Source organism: Myotis lucifugus, unplaced genomic scaffold (genome assembly GCF_000147115.1).
Source record: "Myotis lucifugus unplaced genomic scaffold, Myoluc2.0 scaffold_841, whole genome shotgun sequence".
In the NCBI taxonomy this organism is placed as follows: domain Eukaryota; kingdom Metazoa; phylum Chordata; class Mammalia; order Chiroptera; family Vespertilionidae; genus Myotis; species Myotis lucifugus.
In genome coordinates, this window is record NW_005871889.1 from 107,641 (window position 1) to 131,979 (window position 24,339).

The 24,339-nt window shown below is 48.9% G+C and overlaps 1 protein-coding gene across 4 annotated transcripts in view; it reads right to left on the reverse strand.

The window, feature by feature from the left end:
* Positions 1–24,339, reverse strand: part of BST2 (bone marrow stromal cell antigen 2) — a 120,608-nt gene that overhangs the window by 79,166 nt on the left and 17,103 nt on the right. The window contains exon 1 of one of the 4 annotated variants that reach the window (XM_023747331.1): positions 1,134–1,449. The exons of the other annotated variants lie outside the window; for them this stretch is intronic. Within the exon in view, the coding sequence (XP_023603099.1) occupies positions 1,134–1,436 (303 nt within the window). The 5' untranslated portion in view covers positions 1,437–1,449. Of the gene's footprint in view, positions 1–1,133; positions 1,450–24,339 lie in introns of those variants that run through there. 4 annotated transcript variants of the gene reach the window in all.

Consider the following 24,339-nt stretch of genomic DNA (forward strand, 5'->3'; position numbering starts at 1 on the left):
GGCCCTGGAGTCAGAGGGCTCAGGCCCAACCCCTTTCAGGATTCCTGTCAACCCTCTCTGAACTTGTCTCCCACCCTCCTAGGGTGTGATCCTCAAAATGGGAGTTTCAACCCCCCCCCCCCCCCATTAGGAATTTGGAGGGTCTCTTGGCCCAAAGCCTAGGAGAAATGTCCAGATCCCCTGGGCGATTGTCCAAGAAGAGTTAGATGTCACCTCAAACCCAGAACACTGTGGGATTTCTCAACCCAAGTTAGATGTCCAGTGGGAGTTTCAAGGTCCCCCACATCAAGACCCCAGTTAAAATGCTGTCTCTCAGGGATGCAGTGGAGGTATCAAGAACCTCTGCCTTGCCCTGGTAGGTCAGTTGGTTAGATGTCATCCCAATATGCCAAGGTTGTGGGATCTATTCCTGATCAGGGCACATACTGAGAATCAACCCATCAATGCATCAATAAGTGGAACAACAAATCAATGGTTCTCTCGCTCTCTCCCTTCCTCTCTCCTAAAATCAATAAATAAAAACTATAAAAAGAGAAAAAAGCCCCTGCCTTCTTCAGAGTCTGGTGGGTTCCCCATCCCAAACCCCAGAGGGGATTTCTGCTTCCCTAAGACTGTGCCCAGGGAGGGTTCCCAGCTGTCCTAGACCCATGGTCGGCAAACTGTGGTTCGTGAGCCACATGCGGCTCTTTGGCCCCTTGAGTGTGGCTCTTCCTAAGCCTTAGGAGTACCCTAATTAAGTTAATAACAGTGTACCTACCTATACAGTTTAAGTTTAAAAAATTTGGCTCTCAAAAGAAATTTCAATTGTTGTACTGTTATATTTGGCTTTGTTGACTAATGAGTTTGCCGACCACTGCACTAGACCAATGTCCTGGAGTTTGGAGATTCATCCACATCGTACTGGGGATACTGAATCCCCTTAGTGGGTGCTCTGGAGTCCCACACTGGCACCCCAGAGGGAGTTTTGAGCTCCCCCAAACCCTGGTGGGGAAATTCAGGCACCCCATGCAGGGGCCTAGGGGCAGTTTCAAGGTCTATCTCCATCTCCACCTCGACCCTGGGGGTCCCCAAGCACCCAGATCCTGGGAGTCCTCCCAAGCACAGGGCCCTCCCTAGGAGGGGCAGTGACTTACCACAGTCTGGTTGCAAGTGGCAGCTTGGGCCTCAGTCCCCCGCAAGACTTCCTGGGCCTGGGTCAGCTCCTGCTCCAGGAGGTGGGTGATGTTTCGACATTCCTGCTCAGCCGGGAGGCCATCCTTGCAAGCTGGGCTATTGGCCTTGGCAGCCAAAACGCCTATTGCCACAGACAGACCTACCACCACTAACACGAGGAGGCCCAGGACGATCCACACCAACACTGGCAGCTTGCGGTCCTCCAGCGTCTTGGGATTCTCTTCCCTGAGCAGTGGGGAGTAGCGGTGAGAAGTGGGCGCCATCGAGAGTGATGCAGGGGAGCCTGGGAATGAGTGAGGAAAGGAAGCTAGAACTTTCTACTTGCTGGAACTGCCCCTTTATTAGCATGGGACCTATGCCAACCAATAAAAAGTTCCAAAATGGGGCATCTGCAGGAAGAGGACAGTTTAGCTTTCACTTTGCCTTCCCAGAATGAGAATTATGGGTTTGACCCTTCTGGGCTGTGTGCTGGCCCATGAGCTCCTGTGGGAGAGGACACCCCATCATAAGTCCCTGCCCTTCTCCTGTGTTCCTGAAGGTGACAGCTGCAGTGACTGAAAGCCTAGGGCATGCCAGGCTCCTGTTCCTGTGGACTGTGACCTGAGAGGCTGAGCATCATTGGTCCAGTCTCCAGCTGGGGAAACTGAGGCTGAGAGGTGAGTGATGGACTGGGAGTGGGCAGGGCCAGGGTCTCACCCAAGAGGCTGGCTTTGGTGTCACTCTCCGTAGTGACCCAGCAGGAGCTCCCATAGCATCCCTGCTGCTGTCTCAGAGGGGACCCTAGGGGCCATGGAGTGTCTCAGAGGAGGTATATCCTTCTGCCTCCACCGCTTAAAGCCACTCAACGGCCACAGGACCAGGATGGGGATGGTCTTGCTGAAGAGCCACCAAGGAGCTTGTGCATCTCATGAGCAGGAGCCTCTCCCAGACCAGGAGCCCAGGTGCAAGGACACAGCCCTGGGTGAGAGGACTTCTTTGAGCTGCGCTGTGCTAGCCTCCAAACTTTAGGGCCAACTCGGGACCAGCACTGCGGGTCAGAGGCCAAGGCTGTGTGTGAACAGCCCTGCCTCCTGATGGGACTCTGGGCAAGCAATGTCCCCTCTGCCTCAGTTTCCATGGAGGACCTGTAAAACGGGCGTGATGATAACAGTAACATTTTCATGCCCCCCAAATGTTGCACCCAAGGCAAGTGCCTTCCTCACCTCGCACTAGTCCTGGCCCTGCAAACAGGAAGTTCGTGGGTTTTCTATATAAATCGGTTATGCCACCTTTCTTCTGGGTTTCTCTCAGGTTAAGGTCCAACCACTTGTGACAAAGTCTGATTGGCAGTGAAGGGGTAGAATCTCAGGGGAAGTGATGAGAGTGAAGAGACGGGTGTTGTGAGCTTTGACGAGGAGGTTGATGGTGCTCCCATGCCATTGGACCCCTTAGTAGCAGGAAGAGCAAAGCACAGTGTGGGGATGAAAAACACATTTTCCTTCCACCGTTCTAAGTTCTTCTGGCTAGACTAATAATCAAATTAACACCTGAAAGGTTAACAGGAGCAAACAGCCAGCTTTATTACACTCGACATATTTATTACACATGACAGCTTTATTACATATTTATATTGTGCCATGATAACCCCCAAGAAAGACTGGGCATTTGAGGCACAGGTGCCTTCCAGAGCTACAGAGAGGGAATTGTGGTTTGGGACTTGAAAGGGGAGGAAGGCAATTTCCATGGACTTGGAAAACAGATGTTTGCTGGGCCAACTTGAACAATAGGACTGTGATCAGAGGGCCTTGCTAGTGTCCTCTCTGTCCTTCCCATCCAGTTCCTACTAAACTACAGATGCCTGTGCTGAGCTCCCCTCCTGGAGCAGGTCCTCTTCTAGATCCCTTTCAGGCAGTTAGGGAGAAGGACGGGGCTCTTCCTGAGGCTTTTGTTTCTTGAAAGGAACAGCTTAAACAGTCAGTATCTCCAAAGGCATATTTGGGGCGGTCCACTCTGCTCCCCTCCACAGAAACAACAACCCAGCCAACAGGGCTGCCCAGACTCAGGGGATGTTTGTGATAATACACTCCCACCCAGCTTACATTTCTAAATATATTTTTATTGATTTCAGAGAGGAAGAGAGAGGGAAAGAGAGATAGAAACATCAATGATGAATGAGAATCACTGATTGGCTGCCTCCTGCATAGCCACTACTGGGGATCCAGCCAGCAACATGGGCATGTGCCCTTGACTGGAATCGAACCTGGGACCCTTCAGTCCGCAGGCCAACGCTCTATCCACCGAGCCAAAACGGCCAGGTCGAGGACTTCTTTTTTAAAATATATTTTTATTGGTTTCAGAGAGGGAGGGAGAGGGAGAGAGAGATGAGAGAGAATCATTGATCAGCTGCCTCCTGCATGGCCCCCCACTGGGGATTGAGCACTCAACTGGGGCATGTGTCCTTGACTGGAATTGATTCTGGGACCCTTCAGTTCATGGGCCTACGCTCCATCCAAACTGGCTAGGGCAGGCCTTCCTCCATTTTTATCTCCTCTTCCTCTTCCTCCCTACTCCCCCCTCTTTCATTTCTTTGCCTCCCACTTTGCTTCACCCTTTACCCTTGGCCCCTTCCTCATCCATCACCCTCTTCCCCCTCCTCCTTCTCCTTCCTCTGCAAGGCCTCTAGTGCACCTTTGATGTCCTTTCCTTCCCCTGGGCACATTCCAGGCCTCCTCAATGCTCTTCTGGCAAGCACCTTCCTGCCCCAGGGCCTTTGCATTGGCTGGTCCCTCTGCTACAGGGCCCTTATGTCACTCTGTGACCTCTATCCCTCCTCCTTCATCCATTGGTGTATGTTCTCCCCCAGAACCCTCCCCTCCCCTCCCTGACTGCCTCAGGCTCCTTTTGATGATCTCTCAGCTCTGCTGTGCTTTAACCTGGTGTTTGACTGGTTCCCAGCTGCCTCCCCCATCAGACTGGATGAACCCCTCAAAAGCAATGCTCACATCTGCCTGGTTCCCACTGCCCCAGCCTGGGGTCTGGCACACAGTGGTTGGGCAGGAAATGTGAGCTGAGAAAACACTGTGAACTAGAATCTCAGTGTCCTGATTCCCCACCCCTGGACCCCCCTCCCTTTTATTCCACATGAAGAAATCAGAGCTCAGAGAGGCCAAGCCTCAGGCCAGGAACACACAGCAGCTGCTGGTTACAGCCAGATTCCTGTGGAACTTGGAACCCCTACAGACCTGCAGGAAATGAGTCCTGACTTCTCAACCCCTGGCTCAGTTGGCCACAGCCAGGAGGGGAAGTGGGCATTTTTAGGAAGGAGAAAAGTCTATAATTGGGCCATTGTGTCAGGGTTCAGCGGGGAGACATTGAACAGGTCAAATTCATCTTGTTAGGCTTTGGGGCGGCCACACTGTTTTGGAACATTCTGGTAGCCCCAGCTGGGTGTAGGAGTGGAGGAGGGGAGGTGGGGAAGTGATGAGGTCATGTGGTCCGTGGAAGGGTTTGCTTCCTGGAAATCAAGGGAACATGCTGAAGTCAAGGGTCCAATCACCTGAGAAGCTGAGAGCCCTGAGCAAGTGCAGAGACTTCTCTGGACCTGTTTCCTCATTAGCTAGATGAGGTTGGTGGGGAGTGACATGACTCAGTCATAGCAAAGGGGCCTCAGGAGCTTCCACTGAGCCCTGGGTATAGAGAAGGGGGAGGGGCGCCCCAGCCTGGCCCTCTTCAGCAGAGGTTCTCACAGCATATGATTCTGACCCCCAGGGGACACTTGATAATATCTGAAGGCAGTTCCTGTCACAAACCTGGGGTAGGAGGATCTGGCACCTGGTGGGTGGAGGCCAGGGATACCATGACCTCCTACCCAGTCAGGCAGCCCCACCACAGAGAGCACTCCAGCTCAAATGTCAACAGTGCAGAGGTCGAGAAATCCTGCCCTGGAATATCAGAGTGAGCCAGGGCTGACCAACAGACCCTGAGCAACAGATGAATGATTACTCTGACACAGGATTGCTGTGAAAGGAAGAGCTAAGGTGAACCAGGTCCAGGATGGCCAGGGGTGAACCAGAGGAAGCGCAGTGAAGGATTAAAGAAACAGACAAGAAAATACAGTTGGGACCAGGTGGGATCACTGTGCCTGGATGAGTGGGGTAGGGGTGTCAGAGGGAAGGTCAATGGTGGGGAAAAAGGAGACATATGTACGACTATTTGTAATACTTTAAACAATAATGTAAAATTTTAAAAATGAAAGAATTACAATGATGGCAATAGTTAGTCCAATCAGGTGCCAATTGATTCCAGGAAACCATGTGGTGGGGTCTATCCAGTGTAAATGCTCCCTTCCTGCATTCCAAGCAGTAGTCTGCTGTATGGGCTCATTAATGGCAAGTACAGAGTCTTTCATTTGTTTTTGTAGAACAGTCACTTCTTCAGTAAGATTGTCATGAAATACTCCCCACAAACGCTTCTTAACGTTAACCCACTGATGGTGACTACTGTTTTATTTATTTATTTATTTATTAATTTTTTTATGGTTCTGCTTGTGTGTTTTTTTAAAATTAAATCTTTATTGTTCAGATCATTACAGTTGTTCGTCTCCCCCCCATAGCTCCCCTCCACTCAGTTCCCACCCCCCCTGCCTTTACCCCCCCCACTGTCCTCATCCATAGGTGTACGATTTTTTTCCAGTCTCTTCTCGCATCCCACCCCATTTCCCCCCCGAGAATTGTCAGTCCACTCTCTTTCTATGTTCCTGATTCTATTATATTCACCAGTTTATTCTGTTCATCAGATTATTTATTCACTTGATTTTTAGATTCACTTGTGTGTAGATATGTATTTGTTGTTCATAATTTTTATCTTTACCTTTTTCTTCTTCTTCCTCTTCTTAAAGGATACCTTTCAGCATTTCATATAATATTGGTTTGGTGGTGATGAACTCCTTTAGCTTTTTCTTATCTGTGAATCTCTTTATCTGACCTTCAATTCTGAATGATAGCTTTGCTGGGTAAAGTAATCTTGGTCATAGGTTCTTGCTATTCATCACTTTGAATATTTCTTGCCACTTCCTTCTGGCCTTCATAGTTTCTATTGAGAAATCAGCTGACAGTCGTATGGGTACTCCCTTGTAGGTAACTGACTGTTTTTCTCTTGCTGCTTTAAGATTCTCTCTTGGTCTTTTGCTCTTGGCATTTTAATTATGATATGTCTTGGTGTGGTCCTCTTTGGATTCCTTTCGTTTGGGGTTCTCTGCGCTTCCTGGACTTGTAAGTCTATTTCTTTCACCAGGTAGGGGAAGTTTTCTGTCATTATTTCTTCAAATAGGTTTTCAATATCTTGCTGTCTGTCTTCTTCTGGAACCCCCATAATTTGGATGTTGATACGCTTGAGGTTGCCCCAGAGGCTCCTTACACTATCTTCGTATTTTTGGATTCTTTTTTCTTTTTGTTCTTCTGGTTGGGTATTTTTTGCTTCTTCGTATTTCAAATCTTTGACTTGATTCTTGCAATCTTCTAGTCTGCTGTTGGATCTCTGTATACTATTCTTTATTTCAGTCAGTGTATGCTTAATTTTAGTTGGTCCTTTTTCATATCCTCAGGGATCTCACTAAATTTATTGGTGGTTTCTAGAAAATTCTTGAAAAACCTTATAACCGTGGTTTTGAACTCTATATTCTGTAGTTTGCTTTCCTCCATTTCTGTCATTTGTGACCTGTTTCTTTGTAACCGCATTTTTTATGCTTCCCTGTGTTGATAGAGTGGCTTTCTGTGCTAGGTGTCCTATAGGGCCCAGTGGCTCAGCCTCCCCAATTACCTGAGGTGGACACTCTTGGTGCACCCCTTTGTGGGCTTTGTGCACAGTCTTGTTGTAGTTAAGCCTTGATTGTTGTAGGTATCACTGAGAGGAATTGACCTCCAGGCCAATTGGCAGTGAGAATCAGCTGTGTCTATGGTGGGAGAACTTCTGTGCTGGAGACACCCTTATGGCGCAAGACTTGCTTCAGTGGGGCTTTGGTGCTCACTGAGTCTGCCCCCTGAGTGTGTCCTTTATGGGTCTGAGGAGTTGTAATCTGAATGGTCCCACTCTGACCACTGGGTACACTGGCTCTTGGATCTCTAAGGAGGTGCTAATTTAGCCTCTGCCTGGGGCTACCCAGCAGGAGCTACGAAGAGATCTGCAGATTCCTCTTCTTTGTTTGGGATTTGGAGGTGCCCAGATGAGGCCCAGCTGTGAAGCAATGCAAGCTGCTGTGGGGCCTTGGGCCTTCTTTTGGATGTTCTGGGTCTCTCTGACCCAGCTGCAGTTTGTTAGTTAATGTTAGAATGCAAAGGGCCAGGCCATTCATATGCAAAAGCCTCTGTGCACAGCTTGGGTGGGGCGGGGTCTCAGGAAATCAACAGGATGGAGCAAACAACTAGGACTGATCCTCAGCCCTGCCCTAAGAGGTCCTGGGTCTCAGTGTCCCACAGTAATCGCTGCAAGCACATCTGAGAGAAAGCCGCCCTCGGGTTCTGCCGATGCCAGACAGTCCAGTTTCTTCCTGTATGAGTCTGGTTCCCCAGAGATTCGCCCAGAACTGGTGTTCAGAGCAGTTGGGAGCTTGTGTCTCCCTCCCCATTGCAAAAGACAACGGAGTCCTCAGTTGCCAGCCCTTTCCTCGTGTGCCTCTATACCTCTGCACTTTACTTCCGCACAGCCTCTGAGTCTCAGAGTGCTTTTCTCTTTCCTTCTAGTTGTAGAATTTCCACTCAGCCAGCCTTCCTGTGGTTCTGAATGATGTCCATTTTGTCTTTTAGTTGTATTTTTGAAGTGGTTGTGTGAGGCAGCAATTTCCGATGTTTACCGATGCCACCATCTTGGTTTCTCTGACGACTGTTTTATTTTAAGGGGGTGACACATATGTGCTTATGTTCCCAATCGCAATGAAGCATTTGTCTGTACGCTAAGGCGTCCTGTCTTTCCCCCAAGTATTCTCTGCCTGCTTCTACAGCATGTAACCTCGCAAAAACTTGGGATGTATGTGCTGTTGCACAGTAAATCCTTCAGTTGCATTCCTGGTCACACCGTCTAAAAACGTGGCAGTCTGCACAGACTCAGAAAGGGCTGCCATGGCTACACTGGCAGTAGTAAGACTAACAATAGCTGAGAGGATGGCTGTAATGAGCAGCCTCCTAATCTTTTAGGCTGCAAATGACTGGGTGCTTTTTCTAAAATTTCAATTCCTTGCCACTCCCTTGTGAGGTCAACGGGTCTTAAGACCTCAGCCTGTCTCCTCAATGTTATAATGGTGTTTATGTTCAATGACGTGACATTTTTTTCTTTAAAATATTTTTGTTAATTTCAGAGAGGAAGACAGACTGAGAGATAGAAACATCAATGATGAGAGAGAATCATTGATAGGCTGCCTCCTGCATGCCCCCAATTGGGGTTCAAGCCTGCAACCTGGGCATATGCCCTTGACCAGAATTGAACCTAGGACCATTCAGTCCACAGGCCAATGCTGTATCCACTGAGCCAAACTAGTTAAGGCGAGGTGACATTTTGATTGGTAATACGGGATATATAGTAGGCCCCTTCTCCTACCTGTATTAGAAATGAATTATTATAAGTAATTTGTAAGCTGGGACCCAGGAGAAATACTTAAGGATGAGTGGTACACACCAAGCTACTATCCGAATGATATTGTGAAAAGCTCATATATAATTATTGGATTTGTGTTGATAATCCCCGTCCCATAAGTTCAGTGGATGGAAAACTTGTTCTTCCTTCATGAAGTTTCATGAACCGGAAAATCTTGTAGTTGAGAGTTGAGGGCGACTGGAACCAAATCCTCCTCCTGTCCATGCAAGGGGGATCCTAGCTGACCCCACAAAGGGCCATTGGAGGCACGGTGGGCTAAAATAGTATGCAGATGGCCATGTGGGTCCCAGTCTAGAATTGGATGGTCTCCCAGGTAATCATGAGGCCGTTCCCCTCAGCAGACTTCCCAGTGGAAGGCCTCTGGGAGGGATCCCGCTTCTCATTTTGCTGACATGGAGGCAGGGGTGGAGCTGAGCACAAGTATGCTTGCCCTTGGCTAGACTTCCTGCTGAGAGGAAGAGACACTGGGCCCTTGCTTGTCCTTCCTAGGGGATAGTGTGTATCCAGATCTGATTAGAGCCTTTAAACAATATTGGGGTGTAGAGGAAGTAGTGACACAAGGGGTAACAGGTTAGAGTGGAAGGTAGTGTTAGGGGGCTCTGGGGTCCAATGCGTCCCATTTTCAAGATGCCTACACGTGGCAACCCCATGCCTCCTCCTAGGAAGGAGTCACACTGTTAGAGTCAGGGAAAGGGTGTCTCCCCGGGTGAGGGAGGGCTATAACGTGGGCCCACTACATGGTGGCTGATGCTGGTGCCCAAAGCCAGATGAGAATACCAATCCCTACCGCACAAGAGTTGAGATGAACAAGAGAATTCATAGCAAGAAAGAGGTTATCTGGCATGCGTGGAGTGTGAGGATGCTCTAAGAGTGGCTCAGACTCTGCTGTCAGCTTCTTCATCATCCCCCAAGTTATTCTGGGGGCTGTCTGGATCCAGAGAAGGCCCATCGTTCACGGGTGCGGAGTGCCCAGGCCCAAATTCTTCATTTCCGGAAGAGGATTGGTCCCGTGCCATGCCATGATAGGGTTTAATCCTGTGCACTGGAATCCACTTCAGCCCTGTGGGGGTAGAAACACACCCATATCCTCTCCCCCTGAAAGGGCGAGGGCTACGCCCTCCATCTTACCTGGGATCCTCCATTTCTGGGCAGCAGTCTTAGCCATGTGCTTGGCAAGGAGCTTCTTCCCGGAAGCTCAAGCCTCTGCTAGCCACACCCAGGAAACTAACCAATGACAACCAAGGGAAGTGGGCACAATAGATATGACCACATCCTGTGCAACAAGACACCGACTTCGCCTGGCCAATCGGCAGGGCCCACAGTCCTCTCTCCTCCCCTTACTCCAACCCCCCTATAAAACCCCTCTCCCCACAGAGCTCAGCCTCTCTCTGCCGCTTGCCGCTGCGTCGGTGAGTGTGGTCGGGGAGCCGAGCTAGCTCGAATAAAGACTCTTTGCTTTTGCATCGGACTTGGCTGGCTCCCTGGTGGTCTTTTGGGGATCTTGAAATATGGGCATAACACCACATGTTAGTAATAATTCATTGGGTCCCATTGGTTATTAGTGTTCACATCTCGCCATAAGACTTGTGGTTTCTGAGATGGAGTTAATGAGGTAAAGTGCCCTTCTACAGAGCATTGAAAAGTATTATTCAGATTCAAAAAATTAAGGGTAAAGAATGCTTCAGATAGTTGTATAGCAGAAATCTTGAGTCCCACATTCCCCTTTCTTGTTTTACCAGCATATTGTTCAAGGTAGCATGGGCACGTTCAACAATGGGCTACCTTTTTGGATTGTAAACCATTCCCGTGTGATGCTGCATGGACCAAGTTCTGCAAAAGGTGGTGAAGCCATGGCTGCTATAAGCAGGCCAATTTTCTGTTTTTATCTTGGATAGAATTTCAAAAAAGGAAAATGTAAGTAGCAGATGTTTAATCACATAGCGCCTGGATTCGCCAGGAAGAGCATGGGCACTGATCAAACCAGAAAAAAGTGTTTGTATCAGATCTGGATACACACTCCGGCATGTATATACGGGAGTTTCCCAAAAGAGGTAATGTAAGTGATATCTGTTTGCCAAAGGTCATTGGCCCGCAGGCCTCTGGCATGAACTCCCATGGAGGAGGGTGAGGACCTGTCATGTGACAATCAGGAATTGTAAATAACTTGCTGAGCTACACTGGGTCAGGTGAAATTCTTTCTGTAGTTGCCTCCAATCTTGGTGGAACAGTTGATGAGACTGCTGGGCTTCTAGTGAAGCAGCGGTCATCACCAGGCGGTCTGCTTGATCATCGCCTTGTACCAGAGTCCAGGAAGGGGACTGTGGGACCTGATATGAGACATAAAGAAAGGATGTAACCGACCATCTGGAAGGGCCTGGAGGTGAAGGAACTGTGCTAGCAGGGGTGGATCTAATGTAGGCTTGATGAGTGAAGTTTCTAGGTTTTGTAAGATATAAACGGAATAAGCAGAATCTCTAACAATGTTCAGGGGCTGCGAGGGAAATGTTTCTAGTGCTAGAATCAGAGCTCCAATTTCCACTGTCTGAGTCGAAGTACCCCCTCCCCCGCTCGCTCTTCTGTTGAATGGCTGAATGGCACCATTAGGTGGCCAATGGATGGCTACTTTACCAGCTTTTCCTGAGCCATCTGTGAGCTCAGTAAGTGCTCCTGGGTTAGGGATATGTACAGTCTAAGTGGGGCATAGTAACTTGGTGTGGGGCAAAAAATGTAATGTCTTATCTGCAGGAGAGAATGCTCCACCTGTCCTAGCAAATCAGCTAGAGAATTTTCCAATCAATGGGGGTCGATAGTGCCTCACATTGAGTTTTAGTTAATGGAAGGCGAATGACATCGGGATCTTGTGCTGTTAGTTTTGTACAGCGCTGCCTCCCATTGAGAATTAAAGAGCAAGTCAATGCTAGAGAAGGGGATCAGGTTTTGGAGGGAGTATGAGAAAAAAACAACCACTTAATAAACCCCAGCTTAGGTACCAGTGGTCCTATAAGTCCTGTAGGTGTGTGCCTGTTGGGAAATAAAATTAGTTGAAGAGAATGCTGGGGAGAGATTCTATTCAAATATCGTGTGTTGAGTGCATCCTCCACCAAGCAGAGTTCTTTTATCCCTTCTGGGAATATCTATCAGGGGAATTTAAGGCTGGATATCCTTTTAGGATATTAAACAGGTTTTATGAGTTCGCTGTTGCTGGTGTTCTTGTTCCAGCATTAACAAGGGCTCAGGATATCTGGAGAAGGGGCTGTGCATAGATTAAATAGGAGTCCAGAGATGAAGCATAATTTTGAAAGGCCTTAGGTGGTCAGAGGAGCCTTGTTTAAAGGAAACTAAGATCTCCTTTTCTCAGGACCCCATGCTTTTTATTAAGACAATTTGTCCTAAGGCGAGGCAGAGATATACACTTCAAAGGGTCAAGGTTTCCTATACAGAATCCATTGTCAGAATGGGAAGAATTAGTCTCTGGGCTGCTCTTCATTGTTAACCAAAGGGAGAGTAAATGCAAATTTCTTCCGATCTTGGAGAGCTAGAGGAATGGTATAGAAGCCATCCTTTAAATCCATGATAATAATGGGCCTGTCTTGTGGGATCACGGCCGGAGATGGAAGTCTAGGTGGAGAGTACCCATGGGTTGAATATTGGCATTAAATGCCCTTAAATCCTGTAAGAGCTGCCATTTGTTAGATTTTGGGGGGATTATGAAAATAGAATTCCAGGGGCTGTTGGAAGGTCTATGTGTACTAAATACAACCATTCTTTTACTAATAGATGGGTTTGTTGTAACTTTTCTCCCTTTAGGGGACCCTGCTGTACCCAAATAGGGGTTTGGCTTAACCAAGTCAAGGGTAAGGTGCCGGAGCCGGTCCATCCTTGCTGCTTGACACAGTCGCTGCAGGAAAGAAACATCTGCACAGCATATGTTTCAAGGGACCTGGCATATATAGCATATTGTTCTTAATATGCTTGCTCTCCTTAGCGCCATGTGTTTTAACCAAGGTCACCTCTCTGAGAAAGGTTGTTTCCCCAGGTGGGGATTTTTCCCTGAGGTTAGGGAGGGGATACAACCCCTTAATTAAGTGCCAGGCGGGTAGTTAAGCTACATAATCTTTACTCCCTGGAATGGAGATAAGAAAAGCCCTAACCTTTGTAATAGAAATTGACAGGATTAAAATCAGCTGGTATAAATACGGATGTAACAAGACAATAAACATAAGATCCTCATCAGATCCACATTAGATCCTCATCAGATCCTCATCAGTTCCTAACCAGAACTCCGACCAGAACTTTGGCTGGAGATCCTGGCTAGAGGTCCTGACTAGGCTGCTGACCAACTGAAGGCTGTCTCCGTGTCATTCCTTCTTCGCCGACTCCATCCACACCTTTGGGGACCCCTGGACCCGCTGGGGTTGGACCCCAACAGTAAGGGAGATATAACAACAGTGGCCACTCCTAAAGAGGCGTCTGTAGCGTTGACCCCCACTGCGAAAGGGGATCACATCCCTGTGCTAGGGACAGGGGCCTGGCAGAGAAGAATTACTGAGTGGGCTGAGGGGCAGGGACCATAGCAGAGAAAAATTGCTAATTATCTCGCTAGAAAAGCAATGTGTTATGATTTAACCCAGCCCGGTGTGACCCTGCTTTCCTCCCATCTGTACTTGTAAACTTTATGTGAACTTTTTACCCTGCCAGTACCAGGAACGGCTAATGAACCACTTTGCAGTTTGTTTTTTTCTTTTTTGAAATGCTTTGTAGTGATGCAGGTAAAAGGCTTTGCTGTACCCTCGGTCGGGGCTTCAGCGGCGAGGCTCTCCCTGTGAGAGGTCCGTGCTGTAGTCAGCCGGCCAGCTTAATAAAGGCTCTTAAATTCTGAGTCTTAAATTCTGAGTCAGTGGTCTATCTCGCTGAGTTAACCCATAACAATCCCCACAAATTGATTGGAATCTGTACGATTAGGGGCTGCATGTAGCCAATTTGCCATGTGGCCCTTTATAGCATACGCGCCAAGAACGTTGTAATGTCTGGGAAACTTCTCCTATTCCCACTGTCCTCTGACCTTGCTTCACCATGGGCCAGAGGAGGGACAATCGAGATGACTAACTGTAGTGCAGTGGGCCCCAGGAGCTATGAATCCGGTGAATCTTTTCCCTTGAATTTCTATAGTGAGGAAGGGCTATTCTCTTAGAACTGATTCCACTAAACCCCTCAATCTCCAGTACTGCCAATTCCCTCCCCCCTAGTTTTCTCTCCTTCCCTAGAGCAGTGGTTCACAAACTTCTGGCCCTTTAAATACAGTTCCTCATGTTGTGACCCAACCATGAAATTATTTTCGTTGCTACTTCATAACTGTAATGTTGCTACTGTTATGAATCGTAATGTAAATATCTGATATGCAGGATGGTTTTAGGCGACCCCTGTAAAAGGGGCCTTAAACCCCCAAAGGGATCACGACCCACAGGTTGAGAACCGCTGAGCGTTCTGGACCCAATATGGTAGTAACAACAGTTGCAGGATCTTAGTTTGCGACGGGAAATATGCAACCCCTTGCATGGCATGAGCACCTGGACTTCTCCCTGGTCATCACTATCAAGGACTCTGGTATTACAGTGACTCCTTTTGAGTTAAGGCTGGAGCGCCCCAAAACAATGCCTACCATGCCCAGTGGCAGTGGCCCCCAAGTCCCCATAGGGACTCTTTTAGGGTCAGCCCCTTCCTTTAGAATCAATTCTGTTGGAGTAAGTCCAGTCCTGCCCTCCCAGTGGTAGCTGCTTGGAGTGAGTAGACAGTGATTTCCCGTCTGCCCTAGGAAGGCCATCCGTGCCCCGGTTTGTTGTGGGGCCGGGACTGGCCCCACTGGGCATTTCCCTGCAGTGGTGGTAAAGAATTGCATGTTTGGCAAATTTTGATTGGCATTGGTTGGCCCAATGACGCCTCTTATGGCAATGGGGACAAGTAGATGGGGGTGAGAATTCTCAGAACGGGAGGTTGCTATTTTAGCTTTGCAATCCTTTGTAAAATGTCCCATTTCCCATAGTGATAGCATTTGGAATCTGTTTTGTCCTTATTCCCTGCCTGGAGAGCCATGGCTTACATTTGAGTCAGTGGGTTTCGGTTCCTACTAGCTGACAAGGTCTGACAAATTCCCCCACCGTGGTGGCCTTTCCCCTCATGGGCGGCATAGCCTTTTGACAATCAACGTTGGTGTTCTCATATGCCAGTTGCAACAAGAGGATATCTGCAGCCTCACTATGACTGATCTGCGGCCGAATGGATTGGATAAGGTGATTTACAAGATCAACATAAGATTCCTGGGGTCCATTGACAAAGGAGCCTTGCTGAATTCCGCCTTCTGGAATACACTCCAGGCCACTGTGCACAGAGAGGCTTGGGCAAATACTTGAGGGTGCAGATTCAATTGCTGTTGTACTTGAACATATGGTCCCCGCCCCCGCAGCATTGGGGCTGTCAGGTGACCAGCACCCACTAATTGTTTTGGTCAGCCTGCTGTTCACAGATCTCATCATATCCTGCTCTCCATAATAGATATTGACTGGCATCTAAAGTCCTTTTAGCCAAAATCTGCCAGTCCCCTGGCATCCTGTGGTCATTTTCAGACCAGGCTTTAGGATCCTTTTGTAAACGGACTGTTAGCCCATGTTCTCTAACACTTTTCCTTATTTCTTTAAAGGTTTTAAAGGGGAGCGGTTCATGCATCCAGTTACCTTGCTGCTCTTGCATCACTGGGCAGCCAAAAGCTCTCCTTGTAGCATAGCTTGGCTGGCACCTGATCCCATAACCGAGGACCTATGGATGAGCCTTCCCACGTCGGAGGCGAGAGTCTGGGGCCTTAGGTATTTATTTTTTTTAATATAGTTTATTGATTTTTTTACAGAGAGAAAGGGAGAGGGATCGGGATGGGGAGTTAGAAACATCGATGAGAGAGAAACATCGATTAGCTGCCTCTTGCACGCCCCCTACTGGGGATGTGCCCACAACCCAGGTACATGCTCTGGACCGGAATCAAACCTGGGACCCTGAGTCCGAAGGCTTATGCTCTATCCACTGAACCAAACCAGCTAGGGCGGGCCTTAGGTATTACAGGCTCTACAGGCTCTACTTCAGGAGGAGGAGGGTGGTAAATCCTCCTGGCGTTCTGTAGGCTTTTTTTTTTTTTTAAATATATTTTATTGACTTTTTTTTTTTTACAGAGAGGAAAGGAGAGGGATAGAGAGTTAGAAACATCGATGAGAGAGAAACATCAATCAGCTGCCTTCTGCACACTTCCCACTGGAGATGTGCCCGCAACCAAGGCACACGCCCCTGACCGGAATCGAACCTGGGACCCCTCAGTCCGCAGGCCAATTCTCTATCCACTGAGCCAAACCGGTTAGGGCACTGTAGGCTTTTTAAAATATATATATATCTTATTGATTTTTTACAGAGAGGGAGGGGGTGGGATAGAGAGTTAGAAACATTGATGAGAGAGAAACATCCATCAGCTGCCTCCTGCACAGCTCTTACTGGGGATGTGCCCACAACCAAGTTACATGCCCTTGACCGGAATCGAACCTGGGACCTTTCAGTCCGCAGACCGATGCTCTATCCACTGAGCCAAACAGGTTAGGGCAAGGCTTTTGATCCTCAATATGAAGTGGGCACAGTGCAGCTCCAACAAGAACCCACATAATTACAGATGACAAAGGCACTTGTTTTCCCTGGGCCGGATTTCTCTTTAAATTCCTACCTTCTTGTTCCCAGAGATCCAGGTCTCATGTTCCAGCATCAGGGAACCCAGGATTATTAGTTATGACAGTCTGCAAAAGGCCCTTTAATTGTTTCTTGGTAACCAAGGCACCATTCACCTTTCACAACTGTTTAGGCACTGTTATATATTGTTGTTGTTTTATGGACAACTTCTGTCCCTTTGTGAAACCTTAGCTGAAAAACATACCCTGGAACTTGGAAATCCCAAGTGAGCTCCAATGACTTACTGCGCAGTTACTTTCATTTCATTCCTCTTCTATTTCGAGGTTTCAGCCATGTCTCCTAGCATTCTTTGGTTGTCACATGGGGCACCACCTTGCCTGGGGTGACCAGCAGACCCTGAGCATGGGATGAATGATTACTCTGACACAATGTTTGCTGTGAAAGAGAGGGCTAAGGGACTGCCTGGCGAAAGGAACCAGAAAGCCTCAATCGCCTGCCTCTTTAGGATTTTATTGTCACAGCACTTTGAGATAAAGTTCATAATTTAGAAACAATCAGTAAGGTAAGTAATCTTGGGAGAACACATGTGTTTGCAGTGTCCTTTAGATTAAGCATAAAGAGAGAAACCAAGATGGCGGCATAGGTAAACACTAGAAATTGCTGCCTCCCACAACAACTTCAAAAATACAACAAAAAGACAAAATGGACATCATCTGGAACTACAGGAAGGCTGGCTGAGTGGAAATTCTACAACTAGAAGGAAAGAGAAAAGCACACTGAGACTCAGAGCAGCTGTGGAAGTAAAGTGCAGAGATACTGAGGCTCGAGCGCTTGGAAAGGGGCTGGCACCTGAGGACGCGTCTGTCTTTTTTAATGGGGAGGGGGTCACAAGCTCCCCACTGCTCTGAACTCCAGTTCTGGGCAAGTCTCTGGGGACCCAGGACTCATACGGGGAGAAACTGGTCTGGCAGCAGGCAGAACTCGGAACTTGAGGGTGGCTTTCCCTCAGAGGTGCTTGCAGCAATTACCAGGACACTGAGACTTGGGGCCCCTTAGGGCAGGGCTAAGGATCAGCCATAGCTGCTTGCTCCACCCTGTTGATTCCCTGAGACCCCGCCCCACCCAGGCTGCAGCAGAGGCTTTTGCATATGAATGCCCTGGCCCTTTGCAATCTGAAAATTACCTAACAAATTGCAGCTGGGCCAGACAGACCCAGAACATCCAAAAGAAGGCCCAAGGCCCCACAGCAGCTTGCATTACTTCACAGCTGGGCCTCATCTGGGCACCTCCAAACCCCCAAAAAGGAAGGGGAATCTGCAGATCTCTTCATAACTCCTGCTGGGTAGCCTCAGGCAGAGGCTAAATTAGCACCTCCTTAGAGATCCAAGAGCCAGTGTACCCAGTGGTCAGAGTGGGACCATCCAGATTACAACTCCTCAGACCCATAAAGGACACACTCAGGGGGCAGACTCAGTGAGCACCAAAGCCCCACTGAAGCAAGTCTTGCCCCAGAAGGGTATCTTCAGCACCGAAGTTCTCCCACCATAGACACAGCTAATTTTCACAGCCAATTGGCCTGGAGGTCAATTTCTCCAAGTGATAACTACAACAATCAAGGCTTAACTACAACAAGACTGTGCACAAAGCCCACAAAGGGGTGCACCAAGAGTGTCCACCTCAGGTAATTGGGGAGGCTGAGCCACTGGGCCCTATAGGACACCTACCACTCTAAGGCACTCTACCAACACATATTAAAAAAAAAAAAAAAAAAAAAGAAACAGGTCACAAATGACAGAAATGGAGGAAAGCAAATGACTGGATATAGAGTTCAAAACCACGGTTATAAGGTTTTTCAAGAATTTTCTGGAAACCACCAATAAATTTATTTCTTTATTTTTATTTTTTAATATATTTTATTGATTTTTTACAGAGAGGAAGGGAGAGAGATAGAGAGTTAGAAACATCGATGAGAGAGAAACATCGACCAGCTGCCTCCTGCACATCTACTGGGGATGTGCCCGCAACCCAGGTACATGCCCTTGACCGGAATCGAACCTGGGACCTTTCAGTCTGCAAGGCCGACGCTCTATCCACTGAGCAAAACTGGTTAAAGAATTTTCTGGAAACCGCCGATAAATTTAGTGAGACCCTGGAGGATATGAAAAAGGCCAGGGGAGCTTGTGGCAGGGATGGTGTTTGGGGGTCCCTGGGTGGACAGCAGGAGCCATAGAGGGGGATCTATTGACTGCCTCATCTGGGGACTGCAGGACCTGAGGGCAATGATGAATTTTGGGCAGACACAAGGGTCCTGACCCCAGTGCCATGCACAGGAAGTTTCATGGACAATAGTCGGGATTCCAGAAGTTGGAGGAAGTAACAGAGAGGAAGGAATTAGGGGGCATGTGAGGATCCAGGAGAGTGGGTGAAGGGTCTCTCAGGATGGTGGCCCTCCATTTTGGAGAAGCAGACTCTCTGGAGGTGGGCTCTGCAGGATGAGTAAGAATTTGGGGGATGGAGGAGGGAGGTACATTGTGACAAATGCCTGGCCTGGGTGTGTCTGCAGATCCAGGTGTGAATCCCAGCCCCACACTTTTTGCCTGTATATTTTTAATTGATTTTTCTTTTTATTGATTGATTGATTTCAGAGAGAGAGAGAGAGGGAAACATCATTTTGTTGTCTCACTTATTCATGCTCTCACTGATTAACCCTTGTCTGTGCCCTTACTGAGGATTGAACCATGACCTTGGCATACTGGGAGGGCACTCCAACCAACCGAGCTACCCAGCCAGGGCTTAACTGATTTTTAGAGAGAGGTGGGAAGAGGGGAAGGGAGAGGGAAAGAAACATCTATGTGAGAGCAAAACATGGATTGGCTGAATCCTGCACGCCCCCTACTTGGGAAAGAGCCTGCAACCTGGGGCCTGTGCCTTGACCAGGAAATGAGCTGGCAACCTTTTGGTGCTTGGGAAGATGCACAACCCACTGAGCCACACCCACCGGGGCCAGCCCTGCACTTTCCATGGGAGGGGATGGGGAACCAAGACAAGATGTCATTTCTCAGGAGAAACCAAGATGGTGGCATAGGTAAACACCGGAGATTGCTGCCTTGATCAACCACTTCAAAAATACAACTAAAAGACAAAATGGACATCATCCAGAACCACAGGAAGGCTGGCTGAGTGGAAATTCTACAACTAGAAGGACAGAGGAAAGTATACCAAGACTCAGAGGAGGCGCAGTGCAGAAGTAAAATACTAAGGTACAGAGGCACACATGGAGCGGGCTGGCGGCTGAGGGCGCGGTTGTTGTTTTCAATCGGGAGGGAGTCTCAGGCTCTGAGCTCCAGTTCCGGGCGAGTCTCTAAGGACCCAGACTCATACGAGAGAAGCGGGACTGTCTGGCATTGGTCAGAACTCGAGGGCAGCTTTCTCTTGGAGGGGCTTGCAGCGATTGCCGAGTCACTGAGAAGCGGGGCCTCTGAAGGCAGGACTGAGAGCAGCCATAACTGCTAGCCCCGCCCTGTTGATCCTGTGGGACCTGCCCCGCCCAAGCCCTGCAGGGAGGCTTTTGCTGGATAGCCTAAGGCAGAGGCTAGATTAGCACCTCCCTAGAGATCCAGGAGCCAATGTACCCAGAGGTCAGAGTGGGACCATCCAGTTTGCAGCTCTGTGGAACCATAAAGGACACACTCAGGGACAGACTCAGTGAGCACCAAAGCACCATTGAAGCAAGTCTTGCCCTAGAGGGGTGTCTCCAGCACAGAAGTTCTCCCACTGCAGACACAGCTGATTCTCACAGCCAATTGGCCTGGAGGTGAATTCCTCCCAATGATACCTACAACAATCAAGGCTTAACTACAACAAGACTGTGCACAAAGACCACAAGGGGGTGCACCAAGCGTGTCCTCCTCAGGTAATTGGGGAGGCTGAACCACTGGGCCCTAGAGGACACTTAGCACAGAAAACCACTTTATCAACACAGGGAAGCATAAAAAATGTGGAGACAGAAAAAAGGACACAAATGACAGAAATGGAGGAAAGCAAACTACTGGATATTGAAAACCACACTTTTAAGGTTTTTCAAGAATTTTCTAGAAACTGCCAATAAACTTAATGAGACCTACAAGAAATCTTATGAGACCCTTGACATTGTGATAAAGGACCAACTAGAAATTAAGCATACACTGACTGAATAAAGAATATTATACAGACTCCCAGCAGCAGACTAGAGGGCCACAAGAATCAACTCAACAATTTGAAATACGAAGAAGCAAAAAATACCCAACCAGAAAAGCAAAACGAAAAAAGAATCCAAAAATATGAAGATAGTGTAAGGAGCCTCTGGGACAGCTTCAAGCGTACCAACATCAGAATTATAGGGGTGCCAGAAGAAGAGAGAGAGCAAGATATTGAAAACCTATTTGAAGAAATAATGACAGAAAACTTCCCCTACCTGCTGAAAGAAATAGACTTACAAGTCCAGGAAGCACAGAGAACCCCAAACAAAAGGAATCCAAAGAGGACTACACCAAGACACATCATAATTAAAATGCCAAGAGCAAAAGACAAAGAGAGAATCTTAAAAGCAGCAAGAGAAAGAAACTCAGTTACCTACAAGGGAGTACCCATACGAATGTCAGCTGATTTCTCAACAGAAACTTTGCAGGCCAGAAGGGAATGGCAAGAAATATTCAAAGTGATGAATGCCAAGAACCTACAACCAAGATTACTTTATCCAGCAAAGCTATTATTCAGAATTGAAGGTCAGATAAAGAGCTTCACAGATAAGGAAAAGCTAAAGGAGTTCATCACCACTAAACCAGTATTATACAAAATGCTGAAAGGTATCCTTTAAGAAGAGGAAGAAGAAAAAGGTAAAGATACAAATTATGAACAACAAATACACATCTATCAACAAGTGAATCTGAAAATCAAGTGAATAATCTGATGAACAGAATGAACTGGTGATTATAATAGAATCAGGGGCATAGAAAGGGAATGGACTGACTATTCTTGGGGGGAAAGGGGTGAGGTGGATGCGGGAAGAGACTGGACAAAAACCGTGCACCTATGGATGAGGACAGTGGGTGGGGAGTGAGGGCGGAGGGTGGGGTGGGAACTGGGTGGAGGGGAGTTATGGGGGAAAAATGAGGAACAAATGTAATAATCTGAACAATAAAGATTTAATTAATAAAAAAAAAATGATGTCCTTCTCCTCACAGTCTCCCTTTCCATGGAAAGGGATGGGGAACAAGAGCCTCAGGAGCTGGGTGAGGAGACAAGACTAGAATGCTGAGCACTGAGTGAGCACCGATGGGGGTGGGGGAAAGGGTGGACAGTCCTTTAGGGTGAAGCCATCAGAAAAGAGGGCTGGGTAGGCAGTGGGGTGTACCTGACCAAACCCTGTGGGCTTCTGGGAACATTCTGGAGCAAGGAGGCTGGTGTAGACATCAAGGGGTCCCAGATGCTTGGGACTGACACAGTGAACCTCCAGGAACTACAGAGCAAGTTCCTTCCCCCAAAGGGGATGCTTATTTTGTGGAACCCAAAGACCCCAGAAGAAGTTACCTTCCAGAAACCATGACAGTAAAGAACAGATGCCTCCTCCCACCTCATGACCTGCCAGGCTTGGAGGTGGGGGCTGGGGGCGGGGAGATGGCAGTCTTGGGCCAACTTTGATGCTTCCCCACCTCTAAGGCTGCCCCATGAACCGCCCCCTGCCACCTGGCCCCCGGCCCCCCCTCACCGACCCCTCCCCACAGCCATGTGCCCCTCAGAACTGCCAGGTCAGGGAAACCAGAGGGAAACTGGCCAGTCCAGGTGGTGGCCTAAGAGACAACAAGGCTGAGTCAGGCAGAACTTGCCCCAACCCCTCCATGAGCCTCACCCACTCCTGCCTGGACCCATCCCTCTGAACCCGACACAGATGGGCCTGGGTGCCTGTCCCTCCTTGAGTCAATTATTAAGCAGAGACAGGGTTGAGCCCTACGGAAGTTTATTAGGATGGATTGCCGGCCAAATGGGAGAGAGCTCCTCTGGGACCAGGTTGTTATCTTTCCAAGATGACAGGAAACTCCCAGAAAAGGAGCCTGGACTGCATTCTGAGGTTAAGCCCCATGTCCTTGGGCAAACAGCTCTCAGCCAGGTGAGAATGTGCCTAATCAGAAGGGAACAGTCAGGGTTAACAGACAGGGTTAATAGGATAACATAGCTGGCCCCCACTGTTCTGTTTCTGCCCCACAGCACCTCACTGCGATTCCTCTCTCTCCAGCGCCCAGCCCCCTCCCCACAGGCAGGCCACCACCCCAGACCCTGACTGTCCCTAACACCTCCCATCCCTCTCCAGCCCCCTCCTCACCGAAAGGCTTCCTGGGACCTCAGGCCAGTAGAGCCAGGAGGCTCAGGGGCAGGAGCGCGGTGGCCAAGGAGAGACTGAGGCTGATCCCGGAGTTGGTGGGGCCCTTGGCATTGGGGGGGCTCTTGGCGTTGGGGTGGCCCTTGCCGAAGACCAAGGCCTCATTCTCTTTTCTGAGATGGAGATGGGGACACCTCAGGAGGCTGCCAGGTCTGGCTGCACTGGTGCTGGGCTGGAAGCCCCTCAAAATCTCTTCTCCTTCCCCACCAGGCCACTGGGCAGGGGACTGGCCGGTTGCCACCCAGAGTTGGGTGACTGGAGGGACAAGGCTGGGCTCCAATTCTGTCCCCAGGGCAATGGGCATTTTCAGAGCCAAAGGGATCCTAGGTCTTGGGGTTGGAAGGAGGAAGGGGCGTGGCCGGGGGTGGGTGGGTGTCCTGACCTTAGTTGCTCCAGCTCCGCGGATTTCTTCTGCAGCTCAGAGGATTTATTTTGCAGCGACTGATTCAATGTCCTGATCTCCTCTAAGGTGGGACAGAGAGTGTGTGTCAGCACCGTAGCCACGCCCCTCAACTGGCCCCACCCCCGGACAGGACCCCGCCTCTAGACCGCCCCCATTTGAGTAAGTGCACCTTGGAAGTCTGGCATGCCCGCCCCTTCCTACTTCCTCTGGCTTTGGTCCTGTCCCTCTAGCCCGACCCCAGTCCTGAGGCCCTCCCCCTCCCTCCTCTTCAATACCTGACCTGCTCCTGCAAACTCCCTGACTGCAACCGGGGCCTGTATTTTTCTCACCTTGAAGCTTCTGTAGGAAGAACTCCTGCTGCTTTTCCAGGGAAACCTTCAGGGTCTCCTGGGATGCCGGGAAGAGTAAGGGTGTTGCAAACTGGGGTTCTTGTCCCTGGTGGGGTTTGCTGCTGTCCCTGGGCCTTGAGCCCCTCTCCAGGCCCTGGAGTCAGAGGGCTCAGGCCCAAACCCCTTCAGGTTTCCTTCCAACCCTCTCTGAACCTGTCTCCCACCCTGAAGAGTAGCCACAGCTTCCCACCCTCCCAGGATGTGATCCTCAAAATGGGAGTTTCAAGTCCCCCCTCCCTAGGAATTGGAGGCTCTCTTGGCCCAAAGCCTAGGAGAAATGTCCAGATCCCCTGGGCTATTGTCCAAGAAGAGTTAGACGTCCCTTCAAACCCAGAACACAGTGGGATTTCTCAACCCAAGTTGGATGTCCAGTGGGACTTTCAAGGACCCCCACATCAAGACCCCAGTTAAAATGCTGCCTCTCAGGAGTGCAGTGGAAGTATCAAGAGCCACTGCCTTGCCCTGGCCAGGTAACTCAGTTGGTTAGATCCTCATCCCAATATGCTGAGGTTGTGGTTCAATCCCTGGTCAGTGCACATACTAAGAATTAACCAATGAATGTATCAATAAGTGGAATAACAAATCAATGTTCCTCTCACTTTCTCCCTTCCTCTCTCTCTCAA